General features: G+C 51.2%; 1 protein-coding gene across 1 annotated transcript; it reads right to left on the bottom strand.

Moving 5' to 3' along the window:
• Positions 1-308: 308 nt before the first annotated feature.
• On the bottom strand, positions 309-27,224 carry ADAMTS15 (ADAM metallopeptidase with thrombospondin type 1 motif 15). Its single transcript, XM_049857118.1, has 8 exons — positions 25,634-27,224; positions 14,989-15,121; positions 14,314-14,481; positions 13,796-14,079; positions 6,739-6,916; positions 5,521-5,702; positions 5,247-5,422; positions 309-3,421 (listed from the first exon to the last, which is right to left on the bottom strand). Exons 1-8 carry the CDS (start codon positions 27,194-27,196, stop codon positions 2,647-2,649), a joined length of 3,459 nt encoding a protein of 1,152 aa, XP_049713075.1. The 5' UTR covers positions 27,197-27,224; the 3' UTR covers positions 309-2,646.
• Positions 27,225-27,481: the final 257 nt, after the last annotated feature.

Raw genomic sequence — 27,481 nt, 5'->3', positions numbered from 1 at the left:
TAACTTTTTATCCCACCACCAAAAACCTGCCCCTTGAGTCTTGTCTCTCCTAAGCCCTGGAGAGTACGGTTAGATCAGCAAAATGTTCGAAGACAAGACAAACCTCTCAAGTTGTCTTGGTCATACCTCTTTTTTGAAACGGAAAAATCACCATGACAGAAGAGCGCACTGAGGCCTGGCTTATGTCAGGAACAAGAATGGTTGTTCCTCCTTGAAATGACTTGTAAAGTGACTGATAGTAAAAGCCGCTCTGCTAGGAGGCCGTCAGCCCCACTGAGGCATGTCCCCCCACCCACCCCTCCCTGCGCATCCTGCACAGCACCCATGCCACCATCTCCTCTCCCAGAGGGAACACACCAAGCACAGGGCAGTGCTGTCGTCGGCTGCCAGGGCCCCGTTTTCTGCATTGGCGGCCTGGGTCCTTTTGTCCCTCAAGCCCCACAGTGTTCACCGGTGTCGGTGTTGGGAGGAGGCCTCCTATCACCTCCCTACCTCCTCCTTGCTTTGCACTTCAGAGGAGACTGCAGCCCTACCTAAGAGAACCTCACACATCCACCCTCCTGTGGGAGCTCTCTCCTAGGGCTCCAGACCCTGTGACTCGACCTAAGGCGACTCCACAGGCTTGCCTACTTGCTTGGCTAGTTGGTTGGCTAGTTGCTTGGTTGGTTGGCTGGTTGGTTGGTTGCTGATTCAGATTACTAAGGGAAAACCAAATAAAAGGCCTGAACCCCTTCCTCCAGGAAAGACACTTGCTTTGATCTCACCCCATTGTGGTTCTCCATTGAGGTCCTGCACTCCTCCCTAAAGAATGAACTCACTACCTACACTTGGAAACAAAATGTCCCACATACATGCGAGAGAAACTGCACCCTCAAGGAATACTGTGCTTGGCCAAATAGTCTCTAGCCCCAAAATATTTTCCCCACTTGGAGCTCTAGGAAATGCCCTGGCTTCTAATCCCCTAACATGTCTTTGGAAACCCTGGTGGCACAGTGGTTAAAAGCCATGGATGCTAATCAAAAAGGTTGGCAGTTCAAATCCACCAGGCACTAACTGGAAACCCTATGGGGCAGTTCTACTCTGTCCTATAGGGTTGCTATGAATTGGAATCAACTCGACAGCAAAGGGTTTGGGTTTTTGGTTTAACATGTCTCTGAGACAGACAGGTTTCCAGCACTTCCTGATTGGTGACTACCAAGGGCCTCTGGGTCAGGCCATTTATTCTTGGTAGTTCCATAAACCTGCCCCCCAAGGAACATGAAGAAAGCGATTCTGTCTCTAGAGTGGCCTCCAGCAGGTGGCCCAACCATGGGGAGGAGGAAAGCATGCATTAAGCAACCCTCTCTGTGCTGGGCAGCTTAGTCCGTGAAGCAAGACACGTGATCTGGCAGAAGCACCAGGTCACCACTGCCCCTGGGGAGGGATAAGGTCCAGTTCCCAGAGAGCATAACCTGAGGTAGCAAACAGTGAACCCCGTTTTCCAACTGGAGAAGCTAAGGCCTGGGGCTGTAGAATGATGTGCCCAGAGCCAGACATCTCTGGGTGAAGAAGAGCCTGCAGGCATGTGGGTATTCAGCACCTCCCCCTCCTAGGCGCTCGCACGTCCCTCTCCCCTCTTCTTGGGTACAGGCTTGTGGCCACTCTGAAGGTTCTCTGAGGTGACACAGAGCCAAAGGTGTCAGCCTTAAATGTGCTCTCTGGAGGAAGAAGCCATCAAAGCCTCTTTCTCACAAGGTGAGATGACCTCAAGGCATCCCAGGGTAAGACCTGGCTTTGGCACCCCAGCCCCAATGATAGTAGGCCCTCTGGATTTCTCCTCAGACTCCCCGATTCATCCAAAGAATCCATCACCCTTATAAGTTCCAGCATCTTATTTTAATGGCCTGATCCCTCTTGCAGAAGATCACAGGGTCCCTACTAATTTTCTACCTCTGTCTACACAGCCAACAGAGCACCCAAATGAAAGCTCTCTTACACATCATGACATCCTGGACAAAACAAGAAGAGGATGACAGCTCCCTAAGGGATGCAGAGAGGAGAAGGGAGATGAGAAATCTCAGGACTCCCTCTGCATACATACCCCTTCCTTCCCAAATGGTAGTGGCCTAGGCACCAATTATACCTAATCCAGCCAGCTTCTTCCCCCTCAGCCAGTTTTTTGTTTTTTCCTACGTCAGTCAGAAAAGGGAAGTGGGCTGAAAGCACCATAAAAACCTGCCTTGTTCAGAGAAGGCCTAAGGGCCTCTTAGGCCACCTGAGGGTGCCAAGCTGCTGGGCCATGGCTCTTCCAGCAGCCTGTGGCCTCCCTTGAGGGGGCCATGGTCCCTGAAGTTCTGCCTGGGAGGTGCCCATCCTCCAGGCCCCTCTGACTCTGACCCTCAATGCCTCCACCCAGTGCATCAGCTCTCAGCCCTCCCCACACTGGGCACCGGAGAAGCAGGCATGAGGTAGACCGAAGTCAGCGGCCCCCTGCCCAGGCAAGGGAGGAGGCAGGAACCCTCGCACCCTACGCCATGATCTTTGTCCCTGGATGTGGGCAGCATCTGGGTGGGCCCCTGGCAGCTGCCCACTGCCCACCATTCCAGCTGGCCAGATGTTGGCAGCACCAGTGGGGTGGAGAGTAAGGGCAAAAAGGGGCTGTCCTGTTCAGCATGGCCTCAAGATGCAGAAGTCCAGTTCCTGGGGTTTCCGGCGCAGGTTGCACTGGTCCCGGGTCAGCAGCCGCCCCGCCTGGCCCACACACTTGAGCAGACGTCTCTTAAATCCCTGGCCACAGCTCTTGGAGCAAGGTGACCAGGCCCCAATCTCCCAGGCTGGGCAGGGCTCCCCACAGGCACGTGTCTCCACTGGCCGATGGGCCATGTCACAGACAGAGCCCGAGAGCTGCCCCAGGGAGCCACGGCAGTCCACTGCCCGAGTCTGCAAGCCCCCACCACAGCTCACGGAGCAAGGGCCCCAGCTGCCCGCCACCCAGTGAGCGGGGTGCCCACTGTCCGGCTGCTCCACTTGGTTGGAGAGACTGAGGACACTGTTGTGCAGCACAGAGGGGTCCCGGTGGTCCTTGCGGTGGGAGGACTTTTCCTCCCCGGGCTCTTTGGGCAGGTAGAAGGAGTAGCGGACCCGGGGCGGCGTCATCTTCCCCACGGACAAGACCTCCACAGTCAGCGGCTCCAGGATGGGCCGGGACGCCTGCAGGCTCTCCACTGCGGTCCCCGAGCCACTGTACCGGACCACGCTGCCTTTCACTATGAGGTCCCGCTCCACAGCAGACACCACAAAGTGCCCGTTGAGCAGGTACTTGCCTTGGCCATTCTTCAGGGCCAGGTAGTTGTCATCCCCAATCAGCCCCTTGTAGCCACGCTGGCGGATGTCAATGCTTGAGGCACCTGCAGGGATGGCCACCACAAAATTGTAGCCGTGCCTGCAAGTAAGAAAAGGGAGTGGGGTGTATGTGTTAAACAGACACCTGGACACAGGACAGGGAGACATCATTCCCCCTTACACTCATAACCAGTTCCCCTTTCACTAAGATGGCAGAGTACAAAGAGTTGCCAGCTCTGATGCAGGCTGCACCACCGCCTGCAAAGCACCCCAACAGGAGGCTGCTGTGCTCCATATAATCAGACAGTCTAAGATGAAATGAGCTGCCTACATGGCCTCGTGCTCTGTTTTCTTCAGCAAATTCATCTTTTGAGGAATTCTAGTGTGGAAGTGAAAACAATTTTGGGATCAGACAGATCCCTACCACTTGCTTAGCTGTTGATCTCAGATAAGTTTCTTAGCTTCTCTTGGCCCCTATTTCCTCACCTGTGAAATGGAGATCAGGACAGCACACAGCACATTGACACATAATGAGGATTAAATAAGCTAAGGCACGTAAAGCATTTAGCATCGGGCCTGGCCCACAGTAAGCACCAATAAATATTAGGGGTTGCGGGGTGGTAAATCTATGCTGCCTGAATCCACGGCTAGGAAGCTTGATGGAGTAAGCCAGGAGTGGCCCTGGAGCTGAGAACTGGGATCTAGCCCTGGCTCAGACTGACTCACTGTGCGAGTTTAAGCAAGTTCACTTCTCTGGGCTTCCATGTCCTCACCTGTGTAGGGAGTGAACTGGACTACATGATTTATGACTCCTTCCAGGCTTAGAATGGGCTACCTGCTACTTAATCAATGAAGCGGGTCTGGCAGTATTTATCTTTAGTTCCCCACTTGCGCACCCCCACTCCCATGTTTCTTGTGAAAGAACATGCTAGAACACCACCCACCTGCAGTGCCCAAACTCCTGAGATAAGGACCTAGGGGTTCAGCTGAGGTGAGAGATGAGGGGTGAGAGCTGAGGTTCCAGGACAGCCATCTAGGCCTTCCAATCATCAGCATCTAGGACTCCATAACCTCTCCCCCAACTGAGACTTCAGGACCTCTGTCTGCCCCAGCTTCTTCCAGAAAATGTGTCAGGACTTTCAAAGGAGTGCATCCCCCTGACAGTACAAGGGAATGTACTCAAGGTCAGAAATCTCAAGCTAGGGGGAGCTCCAGGCTTGAGAGGGGAATAGAGAGGCCCCAGAGATGTTCCTTCAGCTGGATCCCAGTGTGTTCCCCAAGAATGGTGCCATATCTCTACAGCTTACTGCCATTCTCTCCTCGACCCAATCCCCAAGGTTAAGGCCTCGGACCTGGGGAGAGGGTGGTGGCCTCCAGCTATAGTTATGTTTGTTAACATCAGAGCCTTGTATCATCAACACTTATTGAGCATTCATTTGTACCAGGTACAATGCTAAGCATGCTGCTTGGATTAGCTCTTTAATCCTCACAACAGCCCTACATGAAATATATTAGCATTGTGCCCACTTTACAAGTGAAGAAATCTAGAATTCTACCGATTGTAGCACTTGCCCAAGGTCATCTAGAAAATGTGAACTGAGATTTGAACTCAGGCTTGTTTTACACTTGAAATCTAGACAGAATCTGTCTCACTCTTAACCAGTCCTCCCTGCCATCTCCCTATCTTCCATCTCCTGTTAAATGGTGTCCGCTCTGAGCATTACTCCCTACATCCATCTTTGTAGAACGAATGAATGAATGAGTGCATATAAACCCTGGAAAGATATGAGTGGCCTCCACAGCCAGGGCACTGGCTGGGATCTGGCATTATCGCAGTTACACCCAGGCTCCCAAGGCCTGGGAGGAATCCCATTCACCCTCCCTCCCCTTGCTAGCTGCCAGCCCCTCCAGGGCCTAGAACTCACATGGGCTTGGTGAAGAGTCCTGTCACCTTCTTGCAGCTCTTGTTGTCCCCGCCACACACCCCGCACTTGTCAAACTTCTTCTTGGAACCCAGGTTCCCGTCGCAGCCGGCCTTGATGCACTTGCCTTGGACGCAGATGGAGGTGGAGTCAAGAGCGCATAGAGTGCCGTCCACCACCTGCAATGCCATGCCAGGCCACGGGAGAAGGAAGAGGGGCGCTCAGCTGGAGGTTCCCCAGGGCCCGGTCCCACGCTGCCACCTGCCCAGGGGCTCACCTTGGGAGCCAGCACGTAGAAGTAACCAGTGCCGCTGGCTCTGCAGATGAGTTTGCACTTGTCCCGGGGAGATACGCCTGAGTACTTAGGCACCCAGGCCACAGCCGGGGTGAGCCTGTTGGTGCTGTGGTTGTAGCCGTTGAAAGCTTCACACTGCTCCTCCCGGAAGCTCTTGCCAGAGGCTGTGGAAGGTGGAAGCACAACCAGAAGCTATAGGAAGGGGCAAATGAACGGCAAGGGTACGCAAGGGAGAGTATCCCTCCCGGGGTGCCAGCTTCCCCAGGGCTCCAAGCAGCTCATCCCACCCTCGGACTTGTGATCCTTCTTGCGGAAGCCACAGCCTCCCCACCTCCAAGGACTAAAGCAGGCTGGCTCTAAAGGGTCAGCGTACGGGTAATACTGCAGCCCCCGAGCAGTGCACTGCCTTCCTGCAGTCTAGTCTTCAGCTCCCCTGTGACAGGTGTCTTAGACTTCCTCTGGGCTGTAGGCCCCTTCCTCAGCCTAGCGAAACTATTTGTACAATAATGTAACCAAATGCATAAAACAGTTTACATAAGATTATAAAGAATAGTAATCATATTGATATGCAACTATCAGTACATTTTAAAGCATATTTGTGATATATGGGCTTCCTTCTTAATGCACTAAATAACAAAATCAGTAATGAGTCTGATAATTATTGTAATTTTGAAGCTGTGAGGCACACAGACGGCATGTTGAGATACCTGCAGCAACTGAAGTGTAATATAAAAATAGGCGTGATTTCCACCAGTGACAAAGTCACAGGTACTGCTGCTACTACTGTAGTTAGTTGCCTGCATGTCTAGTTCAAGGAAATACTAAAATTTAGATAAAGAGGTTAGTAAAAAGAGAGATGTGTTTTTCGCCACTCAAGTTCACAGTCCCTGGATTTAGGAGTTCCTGCTTGTGAAGATGGGTTTGTCAGTACTTAAATAAGAGGATAGCCAGCGCCTCATGCCTTGAACCGTTTAGACTCCCAGTCTAACTTTCCAGAGGAAAACACCTTGGCCAAAGATGAGAAAAAAGAGGAACGATCCTCAGAACTATCTGCTACGCTCCCTTTCCAGGCTTTGCCTTAGGGGTTAGAACCTTGACTTCGGGCACTTCGCGGCCACACCAGGCGGGAGCAGCGGTGGGGAGGTGATTCCCAGCCTCGCCTCCCTTGTGCCCAGGCCACTGCTGCCCAGCCCTCCTCACCTGAGCGGGGACACGGCTCCAGGTTGCAAGATCTGTATTTCACCCGCACTCCCTCGCAGTACTTGCCCCCATTGGCAGGGGTTGGGTTGCTGCACTGCCGCCGGGCCAGCTGCACGCCCCCACCACAGGTCCTCGAACAGGGCCCGTAGGGCTCCCATTTGGCCCAGGAGCCATCCACCTGTGAGAAAGGGTCTGTTACCTTCCTGCAGAGGACCCGGCTTCCATGCCAGCACCCTTAGCCTATAGAAAAGCCATACTGTTTCAGCCTCCACACGTCCAAGTTCCCATCCACTGGACTAAAATTCACTTTGTATCATGAAGGGGAAAACTATGAGCCAATTATCAGTGGGCATACAGCCCACACAGCATTTCAACCTACCTGTACCCGCTGCCATCAAGTCGATTCTGACTCACAGTGACCCTATAGGACGGAGTAGAACTGCCCCACAGGGTTTCCAAGGAATGGTTGGTGGATTCAAACTGCCGATCTTTTGGTTGGCAGCCAAGCTCTTAACCACTGTTGATTAATAAATACGAGCTTGTCCTAGTTATAGATGAGGCAGTTCAGAGGAGACAGAAGAGGCCTCACTGGGCTATGGAGTCAGTTTTATAACTGTCTCTGCCCTTACCAGATGGGTGGCCCTGAGTAAGGAGCTAAACCTCTTAAGTTTCAAGCACTTTATCTGCAAAAATGGAGCTGAAAATATTCAGGCCCGAAGTTGATGTAACTTGTCTGAAAATTCCTAGCACCACAGGTTGCCACAGACCAAGAATTCAAAGTAACCCTTATTTATTTGTTAGTGTATTTTCAAGAATCTAAATTTAAGGTATGGCCAGCCCCCATCCTTTCCAATAATAAGCTACATAACCATTAAAAAAAAGAAGAAAAAAAACATTGCCATCAAGTCAGTTTCAACTCATGGCAACCCATGTGTTACGGCATAGAGCTACTCCACAGGGTCTTCCTGGCTGTAACCTTTATGGCTAGATGGGTTTGAACGGCCAACCTTTAGTATTCAAGTGCCAACCATCTGTGTCACCCAGAGATCTTATGTAACTGTACATATCCGAATGTTTTTATTTGTAAATGTTTATTTGTAAATCATTCAGACTTTTCATCAAAACAGAGAAATCTGAACCTCAGTCAAGGGCTGAATTCGAGAGAGTTTTACTGTAAGTGCTTCTAATGTTTGTGTTAAGAGGAGATATAGATAACAGATTATTAAGCAATCATAAGACTCTATTTGGTTTTAGGGTGAACTATGCAGTGTTGTTTTTTTTTTTTTTTTTTAAAGGGTGGAGAGGGGATAGAAAGTTTATAGTCTTCATTATGTTTTTCTTAAGACGACGGTAAAGTGAGATTTCATTCCCTGAACACACATCAGTTGGGCAATAGAGGAAGCAGCCTCATTGTACAGGCCTGGGAGTAAAAGTCTGGCACCATACCCCAGAAAGTGAATAAGCCACATGGAGCCAATCAGGAACTGACTGCACGGTGCAGAAATACTTTAACTTGTGTATGTATTCAGCGTGTTTATTCTATCTGTTCTCATGTCAGATCGTCTTTGCTTCAGTGTTATATGCTGGTGTTATCTTCTGAAAACCACTTTTCCTTAACCCTGCTTTCTCCTCAAATTAGAGCCCTACTTCACTCTATCCCACAGACATAGAGGCATCAGTATTTGCTATTTCCACCTCCTCACTCTTCAGTCCCTTGCAATAATGGTTTTGTCCCCACCATACCATGGAAGCTGCTCCCCTGAAAGTCAGCAATGACTTTTGTTTCCAAAAACTGAACAAGTCTGGGCCTGGGCCCTTCCTCTCCATGTTGTCTTCAGTATCTAACACTGCTCCTGGCACTCCTGAGACAATGTGTTTTTTTTTACTTTGGTGTCACTTCTTCCCACCCATTCATACAAAAAGTGTTCAATGTGCTACTCCCATGGGTTATTCATGCATTTATTCAACAAACATTTGTTGAGTTCCTACTACAGGCCAGGCACCACTTGAAGCAAGTCCCTGCCTTCAAAGTGATTTCATCCTAGTTGGGGAAGATAGACCATCAGAAACAAACCAATGCACAGAGGATGTCGGATGGGGTTAAAGGCAGGGAGACCCAGCATGGGCTGCTCTGTAGTGCAGGGTCAGGGAGCCCACTGTACTGAGGCTGAGGGGGCATATGAGCAAGGCCTACAGGAAGTGCAGAAGGGAGCCATGCAGATATGAGGGAAGAGGTCCCAAGCAGAGGGATCCAGAGCAAAGCCCAGAGGAGGGACCATGCTTGGGATTTCCAGTGTTCCAGGAGGAGAGAAGCAGGAGATGGAGTCAGAGATAGGCCATGGAGGCCACTGGGGAGTTTGGACCATCACGTGGAGTGAGGTGTAGAGCCCCAAAAGGATTCTAAGTAGAGAAGTGATTTGATCTCATTTACATTTTAAAGGGAGCCCTTGGAAATAGATAGTGGTAATAGTTGCACACCATGACTGATGTATTTGGTGTCCCTGATACATGTGAAAAACGTTGAATCAGCAAATGTCTTGTTAGCTGTATTCTTACGAAAATTTTTAAAAAACAGTAAGCCTTGGCTCTATGTTGGGAACAGTCTGCAAGGAGCAAGATCAGAAGACCCATGGTTGGGGGCGACTGCAGTAATCCAGGAGAGGTGGCAGTGACAGCAGACAGACAGCGCACCGACCAGATGCAGCTGGTGGTGAGAAACAGATTCTGGACATGTTTTGAAGATAGAGTCAATAGGAATTGCTGATGTATCAGATGTGAAATGTGAGAGGAAAAGGGTTTTGACCTGAGCAACTGCAAAAGGAGTTGCCATTGACCAAAATGGGGGAATACTGCAGGAAAAGCAGGTATATAGGGTTGTTGTTGTTAGGTGCCGTCAAGTTTGGTCTGATTCATAGAGACCCTATGCACAACAGAATGAAACACTGCCCAGTCCTGCGCCATGCTCAAAATCGTTGTTATGCTTGAGCTCATTGTTGCAGCCGCTGTGTCAATGCACCTTGTTGAGGGTTTTCCTCTTTTCCGCTGACCCTGTACTCTGCCAAGCGTGGTGTCCTTCTCCAGGGACTCATCCCTCCTGACAACATGTCCAAAGGTTGTAAGGTGCAGTCTTGCCATCCTTGCCTCTAAGGAGCGTTTTGGCCACACTTCTTCCAAGACAGATTTGTTCGCTCTTTTGGCAGCCCATGGTATAGTCAATATTCTTTGCCAGCACCACAATTCAAAGGCGTCAACTCTTCTTCGGTCTTCCTTATTCATTGTCCAGCTTTCACATGCATATGATGTGATTGAAAATACCGTGGCTTGGGTCAGGCGCACCTTAGTCTTCAGGGTGACATCTTTGCTCTTCAACACTTCGAAGGGGTCCTTTGCAGCAGATTTGCCCAATGCAACATGTCTTTTGATTTCTTGACTGATGCTTCCATGGGTTTAGGGTAGATGACCAAAAGTTCAGTTTTACAGCTGCTATATTTAAAAGCTTATTAGATATCCAAATGGAGATATCAAGATGTAGTTAGACACATAAGACTGAAGCTCAGAAGAGAGGTCTGTGCTGGAGATATAAACGTAGGAGTCTCCAACATATAAAGGGGGTCTAAAGCCATCCATGGGTCTAGAGGAATCACTGAAGAGACTGAGCATGGATGGAAAAGAGGACTAAGGACTAAGCCCCAGAGCTTGCTAACTTTTAGAAAATGAGACTATGAGGAAGACCCAGTTAAGAAGACTGAGAAGGGGTAGCCAACAAGGGAGGAGGAAAGCTGAGAGGCAGTGAAAACTGTGTTCCCAGGGAAGAAAGTGATCAACTGTGTCAAACGCTGCTAGTGGGTCAAGCAATATGAGGCATGATAATTACTCATTGAATTTAGCAAAGTAGAAACCATTTGGTGATTTAATAAGAGTTATTTTGGAGGGCTAATGGGAGTGAAGGCCTGATTGGCATGGATTCAAGAGAAAGACGGGAAGAGAGGGATTGGAGAGAGCACACGTATGCAACTTTCAAGGAGTTTTGCTTGCAGTCGGTCAGAGAAATAGACTGTGATACATGAAAGGGAAGTAGGATCATGAGAATGTTTCTTTAAGACAGAAGAAATTACAGCAGGTTTGTTTCCTGACAGCAATGCTTCAACTGAAAAGAAGAGAAGAGAAAAATTGCAGGAGAGAGAGGGGAGACCTGCTAGAGTGATTTCTTTGAATAGACAAGGGGGGATGGTATCCTAGAGCAAAGCACAGAGCATGGCCAAGTTAAGGGCAATAGCAGCTCATCCACGTACAGGACGCAGGTAGGATGGTGGAGGTAGTGGTGAGAGCTGATGGAAATTCTCTTCTGAATGCTTAATTGCTTCTTTTATTTTCAGTGAAATAGAAAGGTCACCAGCAAAAGTGAAAATGAGCAAGAAAGAGTTGGTAACGGGAGGAGAGAAGTGAAGGTGTGAAATCATAGTTTAGGAGACCGGGAGAGTGAATGGACTAGGGAACTAAAATGTGACTGCTGGGCAGCACTAGGGGCCCAGGCAAGTTTCAGGTCATGAACTTCAACTCAGGCCAGTAAGCATGGCTGTGTGTTTTTCCCAGCCATATTCACCTGTGCTGGCACAATCAAGTAGGGGAGAGGTTGAGATTCAGCCAGGGCGGTGGCTTATCCGAGTGAGTATGACAAAGAGGCAAAGGGGGAAGGGAGTTAAGAGTGTATGCAAAGAACTGGTTATAACAGTGGACGGAATCTCAGCACAGTAAAGAGGGAAGCGAGGACATGAGAAGAGTGAGGCATGATAAAAAGTTGCTAGGGTAAAGTGTAGGGTCCAAATGGGGTTGAAGAATAGCTAGAGGGGGTGACCTGGAAGAGAGGGCCTTGGTGATCACAGTGGGATGCTGAAAACTCAGGTTTTTGGGGGACAGCAATTATGACTAAAGATAAACTTCGTGGGTTGACCTTGCTGAACTAGGGCAGAATCCTCTGGGGAAAGCCAGATTTCAGTTAAAACAAGACGCTGATGGGAACGTTCAGAAAAAGGTGAGGAGAGCAGATTTTGCTAATGACGGCTGGGAAATCTGGAAAGCATGAGGAAAGATGGCTCTTCTCAGACCACATTTCCTATATCCACAGCCCCTTAACTAGCCTCCAGACTCCTTTTCCCAGAAGTAGCCCCTCACCTGACTCACCTGTCCTCAGGACTTTCCAACCTAAGCTCATCGCCTGGCAGTCAAGGCTGCTGCAATCTCAGCCCAAACTACCTTCCCAAAGTTGTTTCCATCAGAGCCCCTTATCCCCCAGCCCTCACCTCAGACCCACCCAGGAACATCTCTGACCCCTGCCTTTGCTCCTGCTTGTGGTCATTTTAACTGCTGTCGAACGGGCCCCCAATTCAGGGCGACCTCATGCACAATGAACAAAACACGCCCAGTCCTGAGCCATCCCGTGATCCATAGCATTTTCACTGGCTGATTTTCAGAAGTAGATCATTAGGCCTTTCTTCTTAGCCCATCTTAGCCTGGAAGGTCTGCTAAAACCTGTTCAGCATCACAGCAACACACAAGCCAGACGGGTGGTGGCCTCACACAAGGTGCGTTGGCTGAGAACTAAACCTGGGTCTCCCTCGTAGAAGGCGCGAATTCTACCACTGAGCCACCCCTCCCCCCATTTGCTCCCGCTAGAATGCCCTTTTCTCCATCTCCCTATTGAGGTCCTACTCATCCCTTAAGATTCTGTTCAAATCCCACCTCCTCACCAAAGTTTTTTCAGACTCCTCTGACCATGATTGTAGTCCCTGGGTGGCGCAAGGGATTAATAAGCTCAGCTGCTACCGGAAAGGTTGGAGGTTGGAGTACACCCAGAGGTGCCTTGGAACAAAGGTCTGGCGATCTACTTCTGAAAAATCCCCCACTGAAAACACTACGAAGCACAGTTCTACTCTGACACACACGGGGTCTCCATGAGTTGGAATTGAGTTGACAGCAGTGGCAACAACAACAATCATGAATAATCTCCCACCCCCCCACCCCACCCCACCCCACCCCACCCCACCCCACCCTACCCCGCCCTCCTGTGACAGGCTTTATACTTCCGTCATAACTCATTCCTCCCTGTCTTGTATTGTAGATACCTTTTTAGCTTCTCCACTAAACTATGAGCCCTGTGAGACATGGCCTATGACTTAGGCCTTTGTCTAACCACCTCGGTATCTTACACGGTAACCTGAACACAATAGATTGGTGCCTAATAACATCTGAAGGTTTACTTAAGTATAGATTCCCAAAGCGTAGAAAAATATTTTAAATCATTCTGCACCACACCCATCTCAGAGCAACTGATAAGTGCTTACTAAATGTTTTTTTACAATATTGCCTCTGCCCACAGAAAACACGGGGCCAAGTCCTCCTCTACCTGCAGGCAGGGGTCAGGGAGAGGTAGCCATCACCAAGATCAAGGAGGAGAATGGGGGACTTCTCAACACCTGAAAAATCGTAAACCTTTATGCCCAAATCTAAGCCCTGAAAACTATAAAGTCTTTACTATATACAGAGAATATCTGGGGTCCTGAATATGTCTGCGGTTGATTGCTGTTTCTATTTACTAAGAAAAAAAATTTTTTTGTTCAACCGTGTTTCAGTTGGAACAGGATGTAACCAGTGATTAAAGTCTGATCAGGGTTTTGCTTCATTTCAGCTCCGGTCCCAATGAGATGCTCCCCCACTCAAATGAAACGTCTCTGGTGGCCAAGACCATGCCTGCTCATCTGTGTGGCCCACAGCTCCCTGCCCACAGAGCACACCCAGAAACAGCTGAAGAGGGACGAATCTGTGGAGCCAGTGAGTGAGCAACTCCCAAAACTGAGCGCCCAGCTTCAGGTCCAGAGCACCTCTACAGCGGAACAGGCACAGCGCTCAGGGCTGAGGGCCTGCTCCTGTCAAGGGCACCTCCCCACGCGTCTAAGGCCTGGTCCGTTCTCTGATCTGCCATACCTTTTCTCTCCAGTCCGCAGAGTTAGGAAGGGGCTAGGACTACAGACAGGGAAGTAAGTCACAGTGCAGCACTCACCCTGTACTTGCTGATGTTGTGTCTCTCCACACAGGCCCCCTTCAGGCAGAACTTGCCTTCACCACAGCTGGTGCCATCTGCCCAGGGGAAGTGGCGGGTCTGGCACACCATCTGCCCCTTCGCCTTGCCGGTGCACCACAGCTTGGTGCAGGACTGCATGTAGGGGCAGGGCTTGGAGCCCACACCAAAGGCCAGCTCGCACTGCTGGTTCAGGGTGTAGCTGGCACCCGGCAGGTCCTCTGGCAGGGCGATAGGATTGCTAGGCAGGTCCAGGAGGCAGTCACCTACAGAAAGCCAATGGCAGTCATTACTGGGGGCTTAGAAGCTGAGGCCTGGCTAAACCATTATCTCAGGGTAGGAGAGAATGAACCAAGGTACAACCGGAATGGACCCATTTTAGAGCCCTACTCTTGTGGGATTATGCACAGAATAGGTACTGAGAGGCACCGAGAGCCACCGTCAGTGAGAGCGGCAGATCCCTCCAGCCTGCCCCTCCCCTCTGTGTGGCCCTGGCTCACCGTGCCCGCTGTCCAGGAAGTCAGTGATGATGGCAGCACTGCAGGCTGACCAGGGGTTGGCCCGGTCAATTTGGATGAGGGTTGGGGACATCATGTGGTTGGCTCGGAGCTTCCCAAATGCCTCCTCGCACACTTTCACATTGTCATGGGGCATGTTGAACACGTGGCCTGTGGGGTGAGGCAAGAGGGCTCAGTGGGCACAAAGCCAGGGCTGAGAAGAAGAGGCAAGGGTGGGACAGGAGGTGGGGGAGCCAGGAAGCCCAGGTCAAGGGTCTTCAGGCTGAACATTTCCACCTATCAACTGACTGCTCGGCAAATGTCTCAGAGTCATTTCCTTGTGTGTCCTGCCCCTTCTATCAGGCTGTGGACTTGAGGAGGATGGCAACGGGGCTCCTCTTTTCTTTACTATGTTCTCCCCATAGTACCTAATCAATCAGGCAGTCTGATGGCTGACATGCTCCAACAATGTCCCTGGCCAACGGGACTGGAGCAGCCAGAGAAAAGAAAGCAAAGCTATTGCTAAGGCAGATCCTGGGCTAAGAAAGGACCCCTCAGGCTTCAGAGAATGAGGCAGCAAACACCAATATTTCCCTGGCCCCCAGAGTACCCAGCGAAAACCCAGAAAGACCCTGGAGGACAGTCCCTCCCTCCGTCTGTGGCCCCCTTCCAGCTCACCCAGCTCGTGGGCCGTGGTGAAGGCCGATGGAAGCCCATCATCCTCAATCACAGAACAGCTTCTCTTGGGGTCACACATGGTGCCCACATCCGCCATGCCCAGTGTGTCACAGGTGGTGGCGCCACACAGGTCCTGCCAGGGGTGGGGAGCAGAGCCCAGACATTAGAGACAACAGCAGAAGGGACTTGAGGGCAGCCACATGTCTTACAGAAGGGTCCAACTTAACCTCAGAGGCCCCAAGCAGACCCCTCCAGCCATTCCCTTTTCCTAGGGGATGTGGGGATAGTCACAGAAGCAACCCAGGCAGAGGGAGGAGGCCCGGGATGAACCTCGGTGGCTCACTGAGAAAATTCTGCCCAAATCTACCGAGGGTAGTCCTGTGGGAGGAAATTATCAGGTACAAATGTAAACTACAAGGGCCCTTCCTTTATATAGAAATGGCCTTCCAAACCAGAAGAACAGCCACACCCATAGCTGGGCAAAAGCCTCATTGCAGTCAGCTGAGCTGGTGTGGGTGGAAAGCTGGCACATCCCATTTGGAGTAGTTGTAGGCGGTTAGGTCCTTTTGGAGTGACTGCCTTTGGGACAACCAAGAATTAAGCTCAGTTTCTCAACTGAAGGATCACCAGCCCAGAACCTTCCATGCCAGACAGAGACTTTGTCCCTTCAGCAGGGACAAGGCAAACTGGGATAGGGACAAGCCCCCATCTGGACAGAGACCAATGGCTATAGGAGCTCAAGGGGGCCATGGGCTCCATGGCTGCTAAGAAGAAACTAAATTGTCACCTTTGCAGAAACCAAAAACCTGTTGCTGCCGAGTCGATTACAACCCATAGTGACCCTAAAGGACAGAGCAGAACTGCCCCATAAGGTTTCCAAGGAGCAGCTGGTAGATTCAAACTGCCAGTCTTCTGGTTAGCAGCCATAGTTGTTAACAACCGCGCCACCAGGGCTCCACCTACGCAGAAGGTCCTTTTGTTTGGACTGAAGCTTAACTCGCAACAGAAGCCTGGGCTTCCAGCAGCAAACCCTGGAAGGAAGAGTTTCCAGAGACTACGGAAGAGCAGGAGAGAGCTGCTGGGGTGGATATCTCAAAGAGTTTATCGAGCACTATAGGCCAGCAATGCGTCTAGACCTAAGGAGCCCAGGAGATGGAAATAGGGTCAGATGCTTGTCCACACTCCCCTCCTCCTGAAAGGATATGTTGAATCGGTGGTGGTAGTGTTCTGCTCACTGCACCTCCACCTTGAATTGTAGAGAAATTTACAGTTTACAAGAAACTAGCACATGTACCACCTCGTGTAATCCTCACAACGGTGTTCTGAGGCAGATAGATCATTATGACTACCTTTCAAAGGTGGAGACTAAGACTCATATCACAGGTAATCACAGCCATGAAGTATTAACCGCTTACACGTGCATCCCCTGATTTCATCCTCGCGACACCCCACTGAAACCATGACTGTTATTATCACCTTTCACAGTCAAGGAACTGATTGCTCAGGGCAGTCACACAGCCAAGAAGAGGCCGAGAAGAAACGTGGACTCAGGCTCTGCAGGGTCCGATACTCAGAGCTCTTTCCGCCACATCACGGCACTCCTGAGTTAGCACACAGAAGGAGTTGGGGGGCCAAGGTGTCCACAAATACACACATACAGAGATGCCCTCCGTCGTGTTTCTCCTTAGGGCTCTAAGTGTGCGTACATGTTTACACACACACATGCCAATGTGGGGGAAAGGTGGGCAGCGGTGCTGGTGTGGGGCAGGGGCATAGGAGGAAAAGTGGTCAGAGTACAGAAAATCAGCAAAAATTAATCCAAAGCACTTAGAAGTTTGCCACCTGAGCAGTCGCACTTGGCTTCACACAATCAGGTGATAGTCACACTTCCTAATGAGTAAACAGTTATTCTGGCTGTAGAAGGGACAGGGTGATCAGATGATCCCAGAAGACCCAGGAGTTGATTATAGGTGAAGCGCGCACCCATCCGTGGCCTGTGATCCTGGGCTTGCTCACCTCACTTCTTCCACTCTGTGACCCCCACAGGGGGACCTCAAATGCCCTTCTATTCCCAGCACCTCTCCCACCCCGAAGGCTCAATCTCCCAGAAAGTTCTCCTCCCACAGAGCTCTGAACCCTGGAAACCAACAACTACAGTGCATGGAATGATTGGTGAAGGACCAATTGTGAGGTACACAGACCAGCTTGTGAATGGAGGGGGAGAAACAAGGGACAAAGGTTTAGGCAGTGCCTGGTGAAGGAGGGCTGGGCAATAGGGCCATATGTCCCCAGTCACTAGAGCATAGGAGCCTCACAGAGGCTAAAGGCTTTGCAATCCTCGTGACCGAAGCCTGCAGGGAGAGTTGGGGATGCACACTGCATTGCCACTGGGACACCATGTACACCCACCACTAGCTTTGTGTAAGACAGACATGGCAGAGGAACAAGAATCAGAAAGCCTAAAATTCTGGCATTGGCCCCATCTCTAGGTAGATGTGTGACTGGGCGATTCACTTTTTCCTCAGGGCCTCAGTTTCCTCCTTTGGGGAAGGGCTAATTCTCAACCAGAAGCCTGATGAACCAGTCCCTTAAGCCTTCTGCTCCTTTCCCAATCCGGGATGCTCGCTCCTTCTGGTCCTCTAGATTATAAAAGGAACACACAGAACCATGTACCTTCAGAGTAGAAAGAACCCCAAAGAACATCTTGTCTATTGACCTATGTCTGTAGTTGATAAAATGAGCTCAAAGAGAAGGGAAGCAGCTTCCGCTGAGTCTCCCATGTCCCATGTGTAGATTCAGAGTCCTGAGCTCACTCTACCCCACCAGGATGCCTGGACCAGATGGAGTGCTGACTGGGACCTAGACTGTCACTGCACCTCAGCTGTCCCTCGGCCCACCTCCGCGGCTATGAGGTCCTTAAAGCCAAAGCCTCCTTCTTCCAAGGCAGGCAACTCTTGCCAGCAAAGACATGCAGCTGCAGGCTCTTCTCGGCCAGAAGCAGCCTGTTCTTTCCTCCAGAAATCCCAGTTTCCCTGGATCAAGGAACAAGGGCAAGCTGGCAAATTTCCTGAGGGTGAGGGTGTAGGTGCACGCTGCGTGCTGCTAACCAGTGTTTCCATTGTGGGAAGATGCAGCTGCTTTGGGTCAGAGGTTCTGCCCGCCCCTCTTCCCCCGTAAGAGACCAAGTGAAGAATCCCTGGGCCTCAGTGCTCTAAGCGCCTCCAACAGTCTTGCAGGGCCTGGAGAAGACCCAGCTCGAATGCCTCATTTGTAGCACTAAATGCCTCCACCCGTCTGGAATGAACTCAGATGCACTCAGATTGCTTTAACCTCTTCTGCTCAGGCTCTTGTCTACCGAAATAGAAGCTGTTCTGGTTCCTCCTGTCTGGAGGGTAGATGCACTTCTCTGCCCCTACCTGCCTGACGATTTGCCATTTCTCTCTGTAGCTGCAGCTGCTTTTCCAGAAGACGCAAGAATCATTCTGGGCAAGAACCTAATCCTCCTGGACTATCCTTTCCTAAGTTTCCCTTCCTATAAAATACTTAGGGGTCAGAGGCAGGCTAAAAAAGAAAGAAAGAAAATAAGTAAGGATCAACAACTTGCAGTGGCTGATCCACACTTGCAATGTCCCTCCCCACACCACTGCCAACTCCCCACCATCTATCCTCCCTGCAAACACCTGTCTTCCCAGACCTCCTTTCCAGCTCCTCTCATTTTCCATGCCAGGTACTGAACTGTTCAGTATTTTCCACCATCATGGAGAAAGAGAAACCCATAAAAACCAAGCTCACAGAAGTTTCTATTGAATTGAAAAAAAAAGCAGAAAATACATGTGTTCTCACATAGCCAACTTCCCGTTACGTTAAAGTCCTAGCACGAGAGCCAGTGCTAGTTTCATGGCTGTGGCATAGCATTCAGGAGCCCTGGGTGGTGTGAACAGTTAAGCACTCAGCCGCAAACCCAAAGGTTGAAGGTTTGAGTTCACCCAGAAGCCCCTCGGAAGAAAGCCATGGCTATCTACTTTTGAAAGCTCAGCCATTAAAAAACCCTATAGAGCACAGTTCAATTCCGCACACACAGAGTCACCATGAGTTGGAATTGGCTTGACGGCAACGGGCCTTATGATAGCATTACAAGTGTTATCATCGCAGAACTTTAGAACCTTTCTCACTTTGCAGATGAGGAAACCGAGGCTCAGTGAGTTGAAATTACACAGCTATAAAACAAAGAATTGGAAGCTGAATCCAGGCTCTCTGAACCCAAGGCCAACACTGCAGTAGTCAGAACATCATCACTACGGGTGAAACCACCTGCGCCCCAAGTAATGCTATCTTTTTAACTTGTTGCTCATCAGAAACTCCACCATGCACTGCTGCATTTTCTCATCCAGCCCGAGATCACTTCTGTTTGTAATCCCCATGGATTTTGCTGGGAAAAAAAAAAAAATCTAGCAATTTGGTGCCTGGGAAATGTGACTAAGGTTGCATGGCGAAGAAGGAGGAGATAACACACCCGGGAGAAAAGGGCTGGTTACCTCTTTTAGCATATTCAGTTTCACTAGAATATAAATTCCTCAAGATCTACGAGATGGGATTATAGCAAGAAACTGAGGTAACCACAACAGAAAGAATTACCTCAATGAGAACGGGGAACCCAAAGCTTGTATTAACGCTTCAAGAAAGAGTGCACACCAACTCTAATGATACCAGCGGACATTTATTAGGGGGCAGCGGTGGCTCAGTGGTAGAATTGTCACTGTCCATGCAGAAGACCTGGGTTTGATTCCTGGCCAATGCACCTCACGTACACCTACCACTTGTCCATCAATGGAGGCTTGCATGCTGCTATGATACTGAACAGGTTTCAACAGCACTTCTAGGCTAAGACAGAGTAGGAAGAAAGGCCTGGAAAACTACTCCCAAATACCAGGCAATGAAAACCCTACGGATTGTAACAGTTTTCATGGGGATGGCAAAGGGCCCGACAGCGTTTAGTTCCTTCGTGCACGGGATCACCATGAGTCAGGGCCAACTGGATGGCAGCTAACAACAAACAACATTTATTGAACCACCACTCTGTGCCAGACACTATTCCAAGAGCTTCGCCTGTATTAACGAATCCTCGCAACAGCCTCTATGAGGAAGATGACATTATTAGTTCCCATTTTACAGCCGAGACCAGAGAAGATAAGCAGCTACCCCAGGGTCAAACAGTGAGCCCTGCTTTAAACAGAGAGGAGGGGCAGAGGCAGGGTGGAAACCCAGGCAGTGCTGCTCACAGCCAAGCTCTTTCCACTACCCCGCACTGCTCCTGGGTAACAGCCACCCCAGAGCCAGCTTCCTGGGAACGAAGTGGCTAGAGAAGCTGGAGCTCCACAGGTTAGGACCACCCCCCACCCCTTCCCCAGCCTTCAGGCCAGGCTGGTGGGCCTGAGCGAGAGCTGGGGGGAAGGCAGCGTCAGCGTCACGTGCCGAGAGCACTCTTAGCACAGTGTCTGCACCACCACCGCTCTGGTGGAGCAAGACCTGGGCTCCCTGCCCCACACCCGCACTGACACACTGACCCTGTACCTGCTGTGCACCTTGTCTGACGACTCCAGGAGGATTAATGAGCTTCTCTCCGGGGCCCCTCCTACCTACAGGGCAAAACCCAATGACAAAGGACCAAGACCAATGCCAGAAGAACCTAACTCTCCTAGCCCTGCAGCCTGACAGCCTAGGAAGTTGGATGAATGATCCCCAGGAAGGGAGCACACTACCCAAGCAGCCACAGCTACAGACGCAGCTCTTTCCTTTATTTCAGCACCTTCCTTCCGTGAATGCCTACTGGACACCAAGACGTTCCATACCGCGGGGCTACAGGGAGATAAAGAGGCTGTACCTTAAGGAGTGTGCAGATCCCTGGGCTTGACAAATGCTGGAGTCCACGTCTCCAAATCAAAAATAGGAATATGTAGTCAGATAATAAAAAAAAAATTTTTTTAATGGGACACTTTAAATCAGGGCAATGGGACAGGACACTTCAAATCAGGCTATTACAAGTTTCAATCTTGGCAAACAACAATAAACTTATATTGAGCAACCACTAAGTGATAATAATACCCATTGCCATCGAGTCGATTCGGACTAGTAGTGACCCTATAGGACAGAGTAGAACTGCCCAGTAGAGTTCCCAAGCAGCGCCTGGTGGATTCGAACTGCCGACCTTTTAGTTAGCAGCTATAGCACTTAACCACTACACCATCAGAGTTTCCAGTGAAAATAACAGTTGCCACTAATCAGGTGCCTATTCTAGACCACGAAAAAACTCATCCTTACAACAGTCCCAGAAGTCCAGTGTCATCATCATAATCCCTATTTTCAGAATGAAGAAAGTGAAGTTCAAATAGCTAACTCATTCAATGTCCATTGCTAGACAGTAAAAGAGGTGGATTCAAACTCAGCCCTGCCCACCTCCAGGCCTGTGTTCCTTCTATCATTCGATGCAACCAAGGCAAGGTAAGGCTGAGGGTTCAAAAGAGTAATGCAAACAACTACAGAGAAGTTCACAGGAAAGGGAAGAGCAAAGCCTAGAGAAGGATAAAGCTCACTTGCCTTCCTGACTCTCAGAAAATAGAAACAGATGCCAGGGCACATTCCTCCCTCCACCCTTCTCCCCACCCTCCCATGTTCGTACTGGGCTGACTTATTTGGTGAAGGAAGAAAAGAAGGGAGAAGAATAATCACCCTACAATCCAGGGAACAATCTCATTCCACTCCTTCCTCTCACGTGTGCCACCCAGGGACTTCTTCCGGCCAGGGTAGTACCTGAAAATAATAAATGCTCAAAAAGTATTAATAAAGAATTATGCATAACTGAATGAAAGTCAGTCTACCAACAGATGACAGTGGTGTTGGATAGAAGGAGAGAGAAGACACAGAGAAATGAGGTCCTCCTGAGTCTTGGCATGAAATACCTGACTCCTGCCGCCCGATGAACAAGAAGCCACAGAAACTTTTCTCCCCATAGAAATAAACATCCACCCAGAACGACTCTGGCTCAACTTCTCCGCAAATCTTGGTTCTAATCCTATGCTGACCTCACCCTGCTGTCTGGAGGCCAATCGCTTCACACAATCAGATGTGCACTGTTTCTCCATTAAAGTATTCTGAATCTTTAAGCAAGCACCTCCAGTTGTCAAAATACTTGCTGTCTGATCAATGTCTTCTCCTTTCAGGGCAGTCTAGTATCCTCCCTGGGTCTTGTCTTCTCAGTGTTTGCATTTCAACACCCACACCCCACCTTCTGCCTGCCAAGAGGACAGCAGCTTCTGCCTGAGTCCGGCTGACTGGTTTGCATGCACGGCACCCCAGTAGTCAGTCAGGGAAGAGCACCCACCCACCCCGGGCACACTGCTCATGCAGCTCTCCTTCCACCCACCTCCAGCACCCGGAGCTCGGTGGGGGCTGCTCCTATCTCTGTCACAGGAGAAATGCCATCTGAGCAAGCCAGACCCCTTCCTCATTGAGTCCTCCCCGTAGAAGCCACAACGAAAGCTAGATCAGTCCGTAAGTCACTAGCCCATTCTCAGGGCTTTGGGGGAACCAAGAAATAGGTGACTCTAAAGGTGTCCGTCAGTTCAAGATCCTTTACAGACAAAAGATGACTTAAGTACATTTCTAAACATTCTCATCCAAACAAATATGTATACATAGGTGTTGGGGTGTGTGTGTGTGTGCGTGTGTGTGTGTGTGTTTAAAAGAGGAAGACCCTCAATGAGATGGATCAACACAGGGGCTGCAACAATGGGCTCAAGCATAACAACAATTGTGAGGATGGCGCAGGAGCGGGCAGCGATTCATTCTGTTGCACACAGGGCCGCGGTGAGTTGCAACTGATTTGACAGCAACAACAATGTGTGCGTATACACACACACATATGTGTATATATAGATATATAAAAAGATACATATATATAAGTCAAAATTCAGCTTGAAAAAGCATTGCTTACACCATGATAATAAAGAAAGTTAAGCAGACTAGCTCATCCACCTGATTTAACAGAGCACTGCTGACCATAACAACCAACAACAGAAGTCCCTCTTCCTGCGTTGGAGGAGGCAGCTGACTCCTTCTCCAGGCGAGTCTGCCCTGGTCAGAAAGAGCAGCTGTGCGTTCATTTTCTCACAGAATACGGTACCTGCCCCGGGGAGTTCAGGAATGAGAAGTTCCTAAGCCTCTGAGAAGGCAGCGAGCACTGACATCTGTGCTGGTGAGGAGGTGGAGGATGGACGTTCACTCTCGAGCAGAAAGCACATACCTTGATGATGAGCCTGCCAACACAGCAGCCTCCCCACTCTCTGGCTTTGCCCTCCCGACTCCTAAGGATGGGACAGCTTCTAAAAGTCATATCTTGCAGTACATCACTGCTTCAGACTCAAGTGGTCGTGCATCTTGTACCCATTATGCATGGACAGCATAGCCCCCTGGGGGTCTAGCACACAGAAGCCTTCACGCTGTTTGATTGCTGCTTCTTCAAACGCCAGGTCCTTCAGATTGTATGGCCCATATTCCCAGCAGCAGTCCTCTTCCTAGGGCTGGTTCCAAAGAGTCAGCGGAGACAGTGGCAGCACAGACTAGGGTCTATTACTTTAGAGCTAATGAATGACCTCCACAGGCCTCTCTCAGGTATTGGTTGGGACAACAGCTGCTTTGCCCATTAATACATCCTGTTCTCGGCCAGCAATTTGATTGCAGAGCTGGTCTGTGCGCAGAAGTCGAAGCCACCTCCTTTGCAGTTTCCCCGTGACTCAGTCCCCATGTCAGGGTTGGGCAATGGCTGCTCTTACAGACCTCAGTTGGAAGAATGAGAGCAAGGAAACAGACTGAGGCCAAAGACCTCCCTAGAGAAACCAGGTGGTGGGAGGAGAAGGCTGGGAAATGGAGGAAGTTCAGCTCCAGAAAGGCGCTGGCTGTGCCAAATGGGTTAGTGTAGAGGCGCCAGCTCCAGCCCGCGTGCACTAGTCCAGCTCTGGCCGGCCATTTGGAAATCATGGAGAGTTAGAGCTCAGAGGTAACCAACACTGCTGTGCCATCCCCAGAATGCTGTGGTTACAATAATGAGAAAACAAGAACATGGCACAGATTCAAGTCACAGCCCCCGAAAGCAGATGAAGCAGATGGTCTGAATGCCCTGCCCTCCCGATCTCCTGTATCTGACAAATTTCAAGAATCCAAACCCTTCGCAGTACCCAAACACTCCAACATCTACAAATCTGAATGTGTACAGATTCATAGGGTATTTGAGATGGAATATTAGGTAAAGGCCTGGTTCCTACAAGCATCTCTGGTCTTGGCTGTGCTGATCCTGGTGGTGCTTTCCCAGGAAGTCCCTTTTGGCCACCAAACAAGTGCCAGACTGGGCATTTCACAGCCCACACCATTTCACTGCAAAAACAGAGCTGCTTTCCTGGTCCGTGTCCATCTTCCTAACCCCAGTATTCAGGCTTCCCAACCCCACAGACGGAGTCTCGCAAGCGGTCTTTGCTAAACCCACACACTTCCACACTGGCACCAGGGCCAAAGCTCCAGCCTTGTGGTCAAGTTTTAGTGAACAGTGGGCATGAGCAAACTTGCCTGCTCTGCTGGGTAGCATACAGCAGCACAAAGGGAACAAGAATATGGGAAAGCTCTAAGGGATTTTCCCAACTCAGCTCCAAGTGAAACTCTAAATTCCAAGTGAAACTGTCCCAGCTCCAGATGGGTGCCCTACCTAGCCTGCCTGCTCTGAATGGACTGGAAGCCCCTGAAATACAAAACAGACCCGGTTGAGTCGGACATAGGAGAAAGAGCAATGAAGGAGAGACTGCCCCCCCCCCGCCCCCGGCACTTGAGTCTCTCACTACCCCCAAAAAACAAACCAAACCCGTTGCCGTCGAGTGGATTCCAACTCATAACGACCCTATAGGACAGAGTAGAACTGCCCCACAGAGTTTCCAAGGAGCGCCTGGTGGAGTTGAACTGCTGACCTTTTGGTTAGCAGCCATAGCACTTAACCACTACACCACCAGGGTTTTCCCCTTCACTACAACTCACAAAATTTCCCTAACGATTTCCTCTTTCCCAATCCAAGGTTTTCCAAGGCAGAGACAGGATAACTGAACGTTTTACCGGCAAGAAATGTCGCCAGGCGCGGTACTGGGACGCTTGGATTACCTTCCAGTTCTACAGCCAGTGAAAAGAAGACTCAGAGGAGGTGTTTGACAGGATTTAGACGTCCCAATACAATAGGGGCGGGCCTTTTCTGCCTTCTCCAACACCATCCTCCGAGCGCCTCCTATCGACCTTGGCGGCAAACTGCAGCTTCGGGGCGGCAACTTCCTGGGCTCTGGCCCCCGAGGTGCCTGATCTAGGAGACACTGATTGGCCGCCCCGGGCCAACACCTTCCCAAGGAGCAGGCTATCCTCAAACCGCCCCAACCACGTGAGCTGGAGCTCCTCTGAGCCGAGCCCTTTCTGGAGCTCCAGAGTAGGCGTTGGAAGAGGTCAACGAAACTTAAACTCGGGGGCACCGCGCGACACACAAGGAATTTGGAGAGTTCTTTTGGGGCAGTTACCCTAAGACAATGGGGCTACCCTGGTCCAAAGAGGCGACTGACCAACTCACCTGCCTTGTGAAGAGGATGGCAGTGTCCCAGTACTCGGGGTGCTTGTCACTCACTTTGTTCAGCTTCTTCTGCCAGGCGCAGAAGTTGCGCAGGGTCAGGGCTGCATTGCCCGTGACCTTGGGCCCGGCGTCGCGGTCCCCCAGAAGCAGCACCTTGACCACGACGATATTGATGGGGTTGAGGATGCTGGGATGGCGGTAGAGCCGCGCCGCCGTGGCCAGCAGGGTCAGCAGATAATGTTCCAAGTCCGCGCCATGGAACTTGACCATTGACTCGTCCGCCACCACCAGGGTCTCCACGTACCGCGGAATCGACACGAAGCGCTTTGCGCGCCCGGGCCTGCGCCGGCTACGACTCTCCCCTAAGTGGGACCGCCGCAGCTTATAAGGGTCCAGGGCCCGTAGGATGGCGGGGTTCCAGCCTGAGGCCACCCCGCAGCGGGAGGTCGAGTCTCCGGGGGACCCGCCGGGGGCTCCCCGGCGCTGGAGGAGGTGCGCGCCCTGGCTGTTGCGCTGCGCCGCCGGCGCGCTGGCGTTGTGCAGCGGACTAATGACATACTCCGAGCCTCGGGAGCCAAAGGCTCCGCGTAGCCCCCCGCACACGCTCACCACGGCGAAAGAGCCCGGGTCGCCGTTCACGTCCCCAGAGTAGAAGCACCGTCGCAGGTCTGGGAAGCTCCTGGTCAGTCCTTGGAGGTGGTCGCCCAGGTGCTCAGTGGCGAAAGCAGGGGCCAGGAACTGGGTATCAGGTGTCAGGTGGAGGTAAAAGTCCTCCTGAAATGCTGTGATCTGAAAAATGAGGCCCAGATCCCGGGCGTCCTCTGCACCCTGCCAGTGGTAGTGGCGGCCGTTGATGTCCGGGTCCAGTCGGATGGGGACGACCACCTCCCGCTCTGGCTCGAAGCCGCTGGCCGGTCGCCCGGCGAGAGCCAGGGTTAAGATGCCTAGCAGAAGCATGGCGCCGGAGCCGCGCACAGCCGCGGCTGGAGAAAGGGCTCGGCCCGGCTCCCCAGTCCCCGGCACCGTCTCCTTGCAGCTGGCCACCGGAACCACCAACCCTCGAGGACCGCCCGCAGCTCCTAGAAAGGAGAGGGAGGAAGGGAGACTCCTCCCGGAGCCACGGGCATGCACCGGGCAGCCCGCGCCTCCTACCTGTGCCTTTCCAGGCAGAGCGCGCCTTAGGAGCTCAAGTACAATCGCTGTCAAGTGCAAAGGCGAAGATTTGCAGCCGAGAACTAGCGGGAGTGCAGGGCCGCTGCTCCCAGACGCAGCCACTTGCAGCGCAGCAAACCAGGGGCTGGGCGAGCCTCTTAAAGGACCCCTCCTCTTTGGCCTGCCCAGCCAGCGCCCCTCCCCTCGTTCCCCTCTCAGCCTCCCAGAGCCCGCGGCCCGGAGCCTCCAAGGGCCACCGAAGAAGTCGGTCCCGCCTCCAGCGCCAAGAGCCACTTGGCGGAGAGGGAGTGGCGATGAGCTGAGCCTGGAGGCGTGGGTTGGCTGGATAAGCCCGGCGCAGGAGTCCCGGCTCGCGTTTTGCCCTCGGTTATGCCCAGAACCTCGACGCATCAGCCTCTTTGGCCCTGTAGAACATCCGTCCGCTTCCGACGTCTAATCTCAAGGCTGTTCGGGTCAGGAGTTAGGAATGAAGACCCACCATTGGCCCCCTTCTCCTTGTCCCACCTCATCCCTCCAGTTGCAACATCCCTGCTGTTTCTCAATCAAAAAAAAAAAAAAAGGTGCCCTAAAAACCCCAGAACCAAGAATTCCCTGTCAGCGTTCTCTTGGCGGAAGGACAACTTCCTGGACACCGGGAGAGCCCTTCTGGACGACCTGGGCCTGTGGTCTGCCCTC

This window comes from Elephas maximus, chromosome 17 (assembly GCF_024166365.1).
Source record: "Elephas maximus indicus isolate mEleMax1 chromosome 17, mEleMax1 primary haplotype, whole genome shotgun sequence".
Classification (NCBI taxonomy): domain Eukaryota; kingdom Metazoa; phylum Chordata; class Mammalia; order Proboscidea; family Elephantidae; genus Elephas; species Elephas maximus.
The sequence above is the reverse complement of the archived record's forward strand: the minus strand, read 5'-3'. Positions and strand labels throughout refer to the sequence as shown.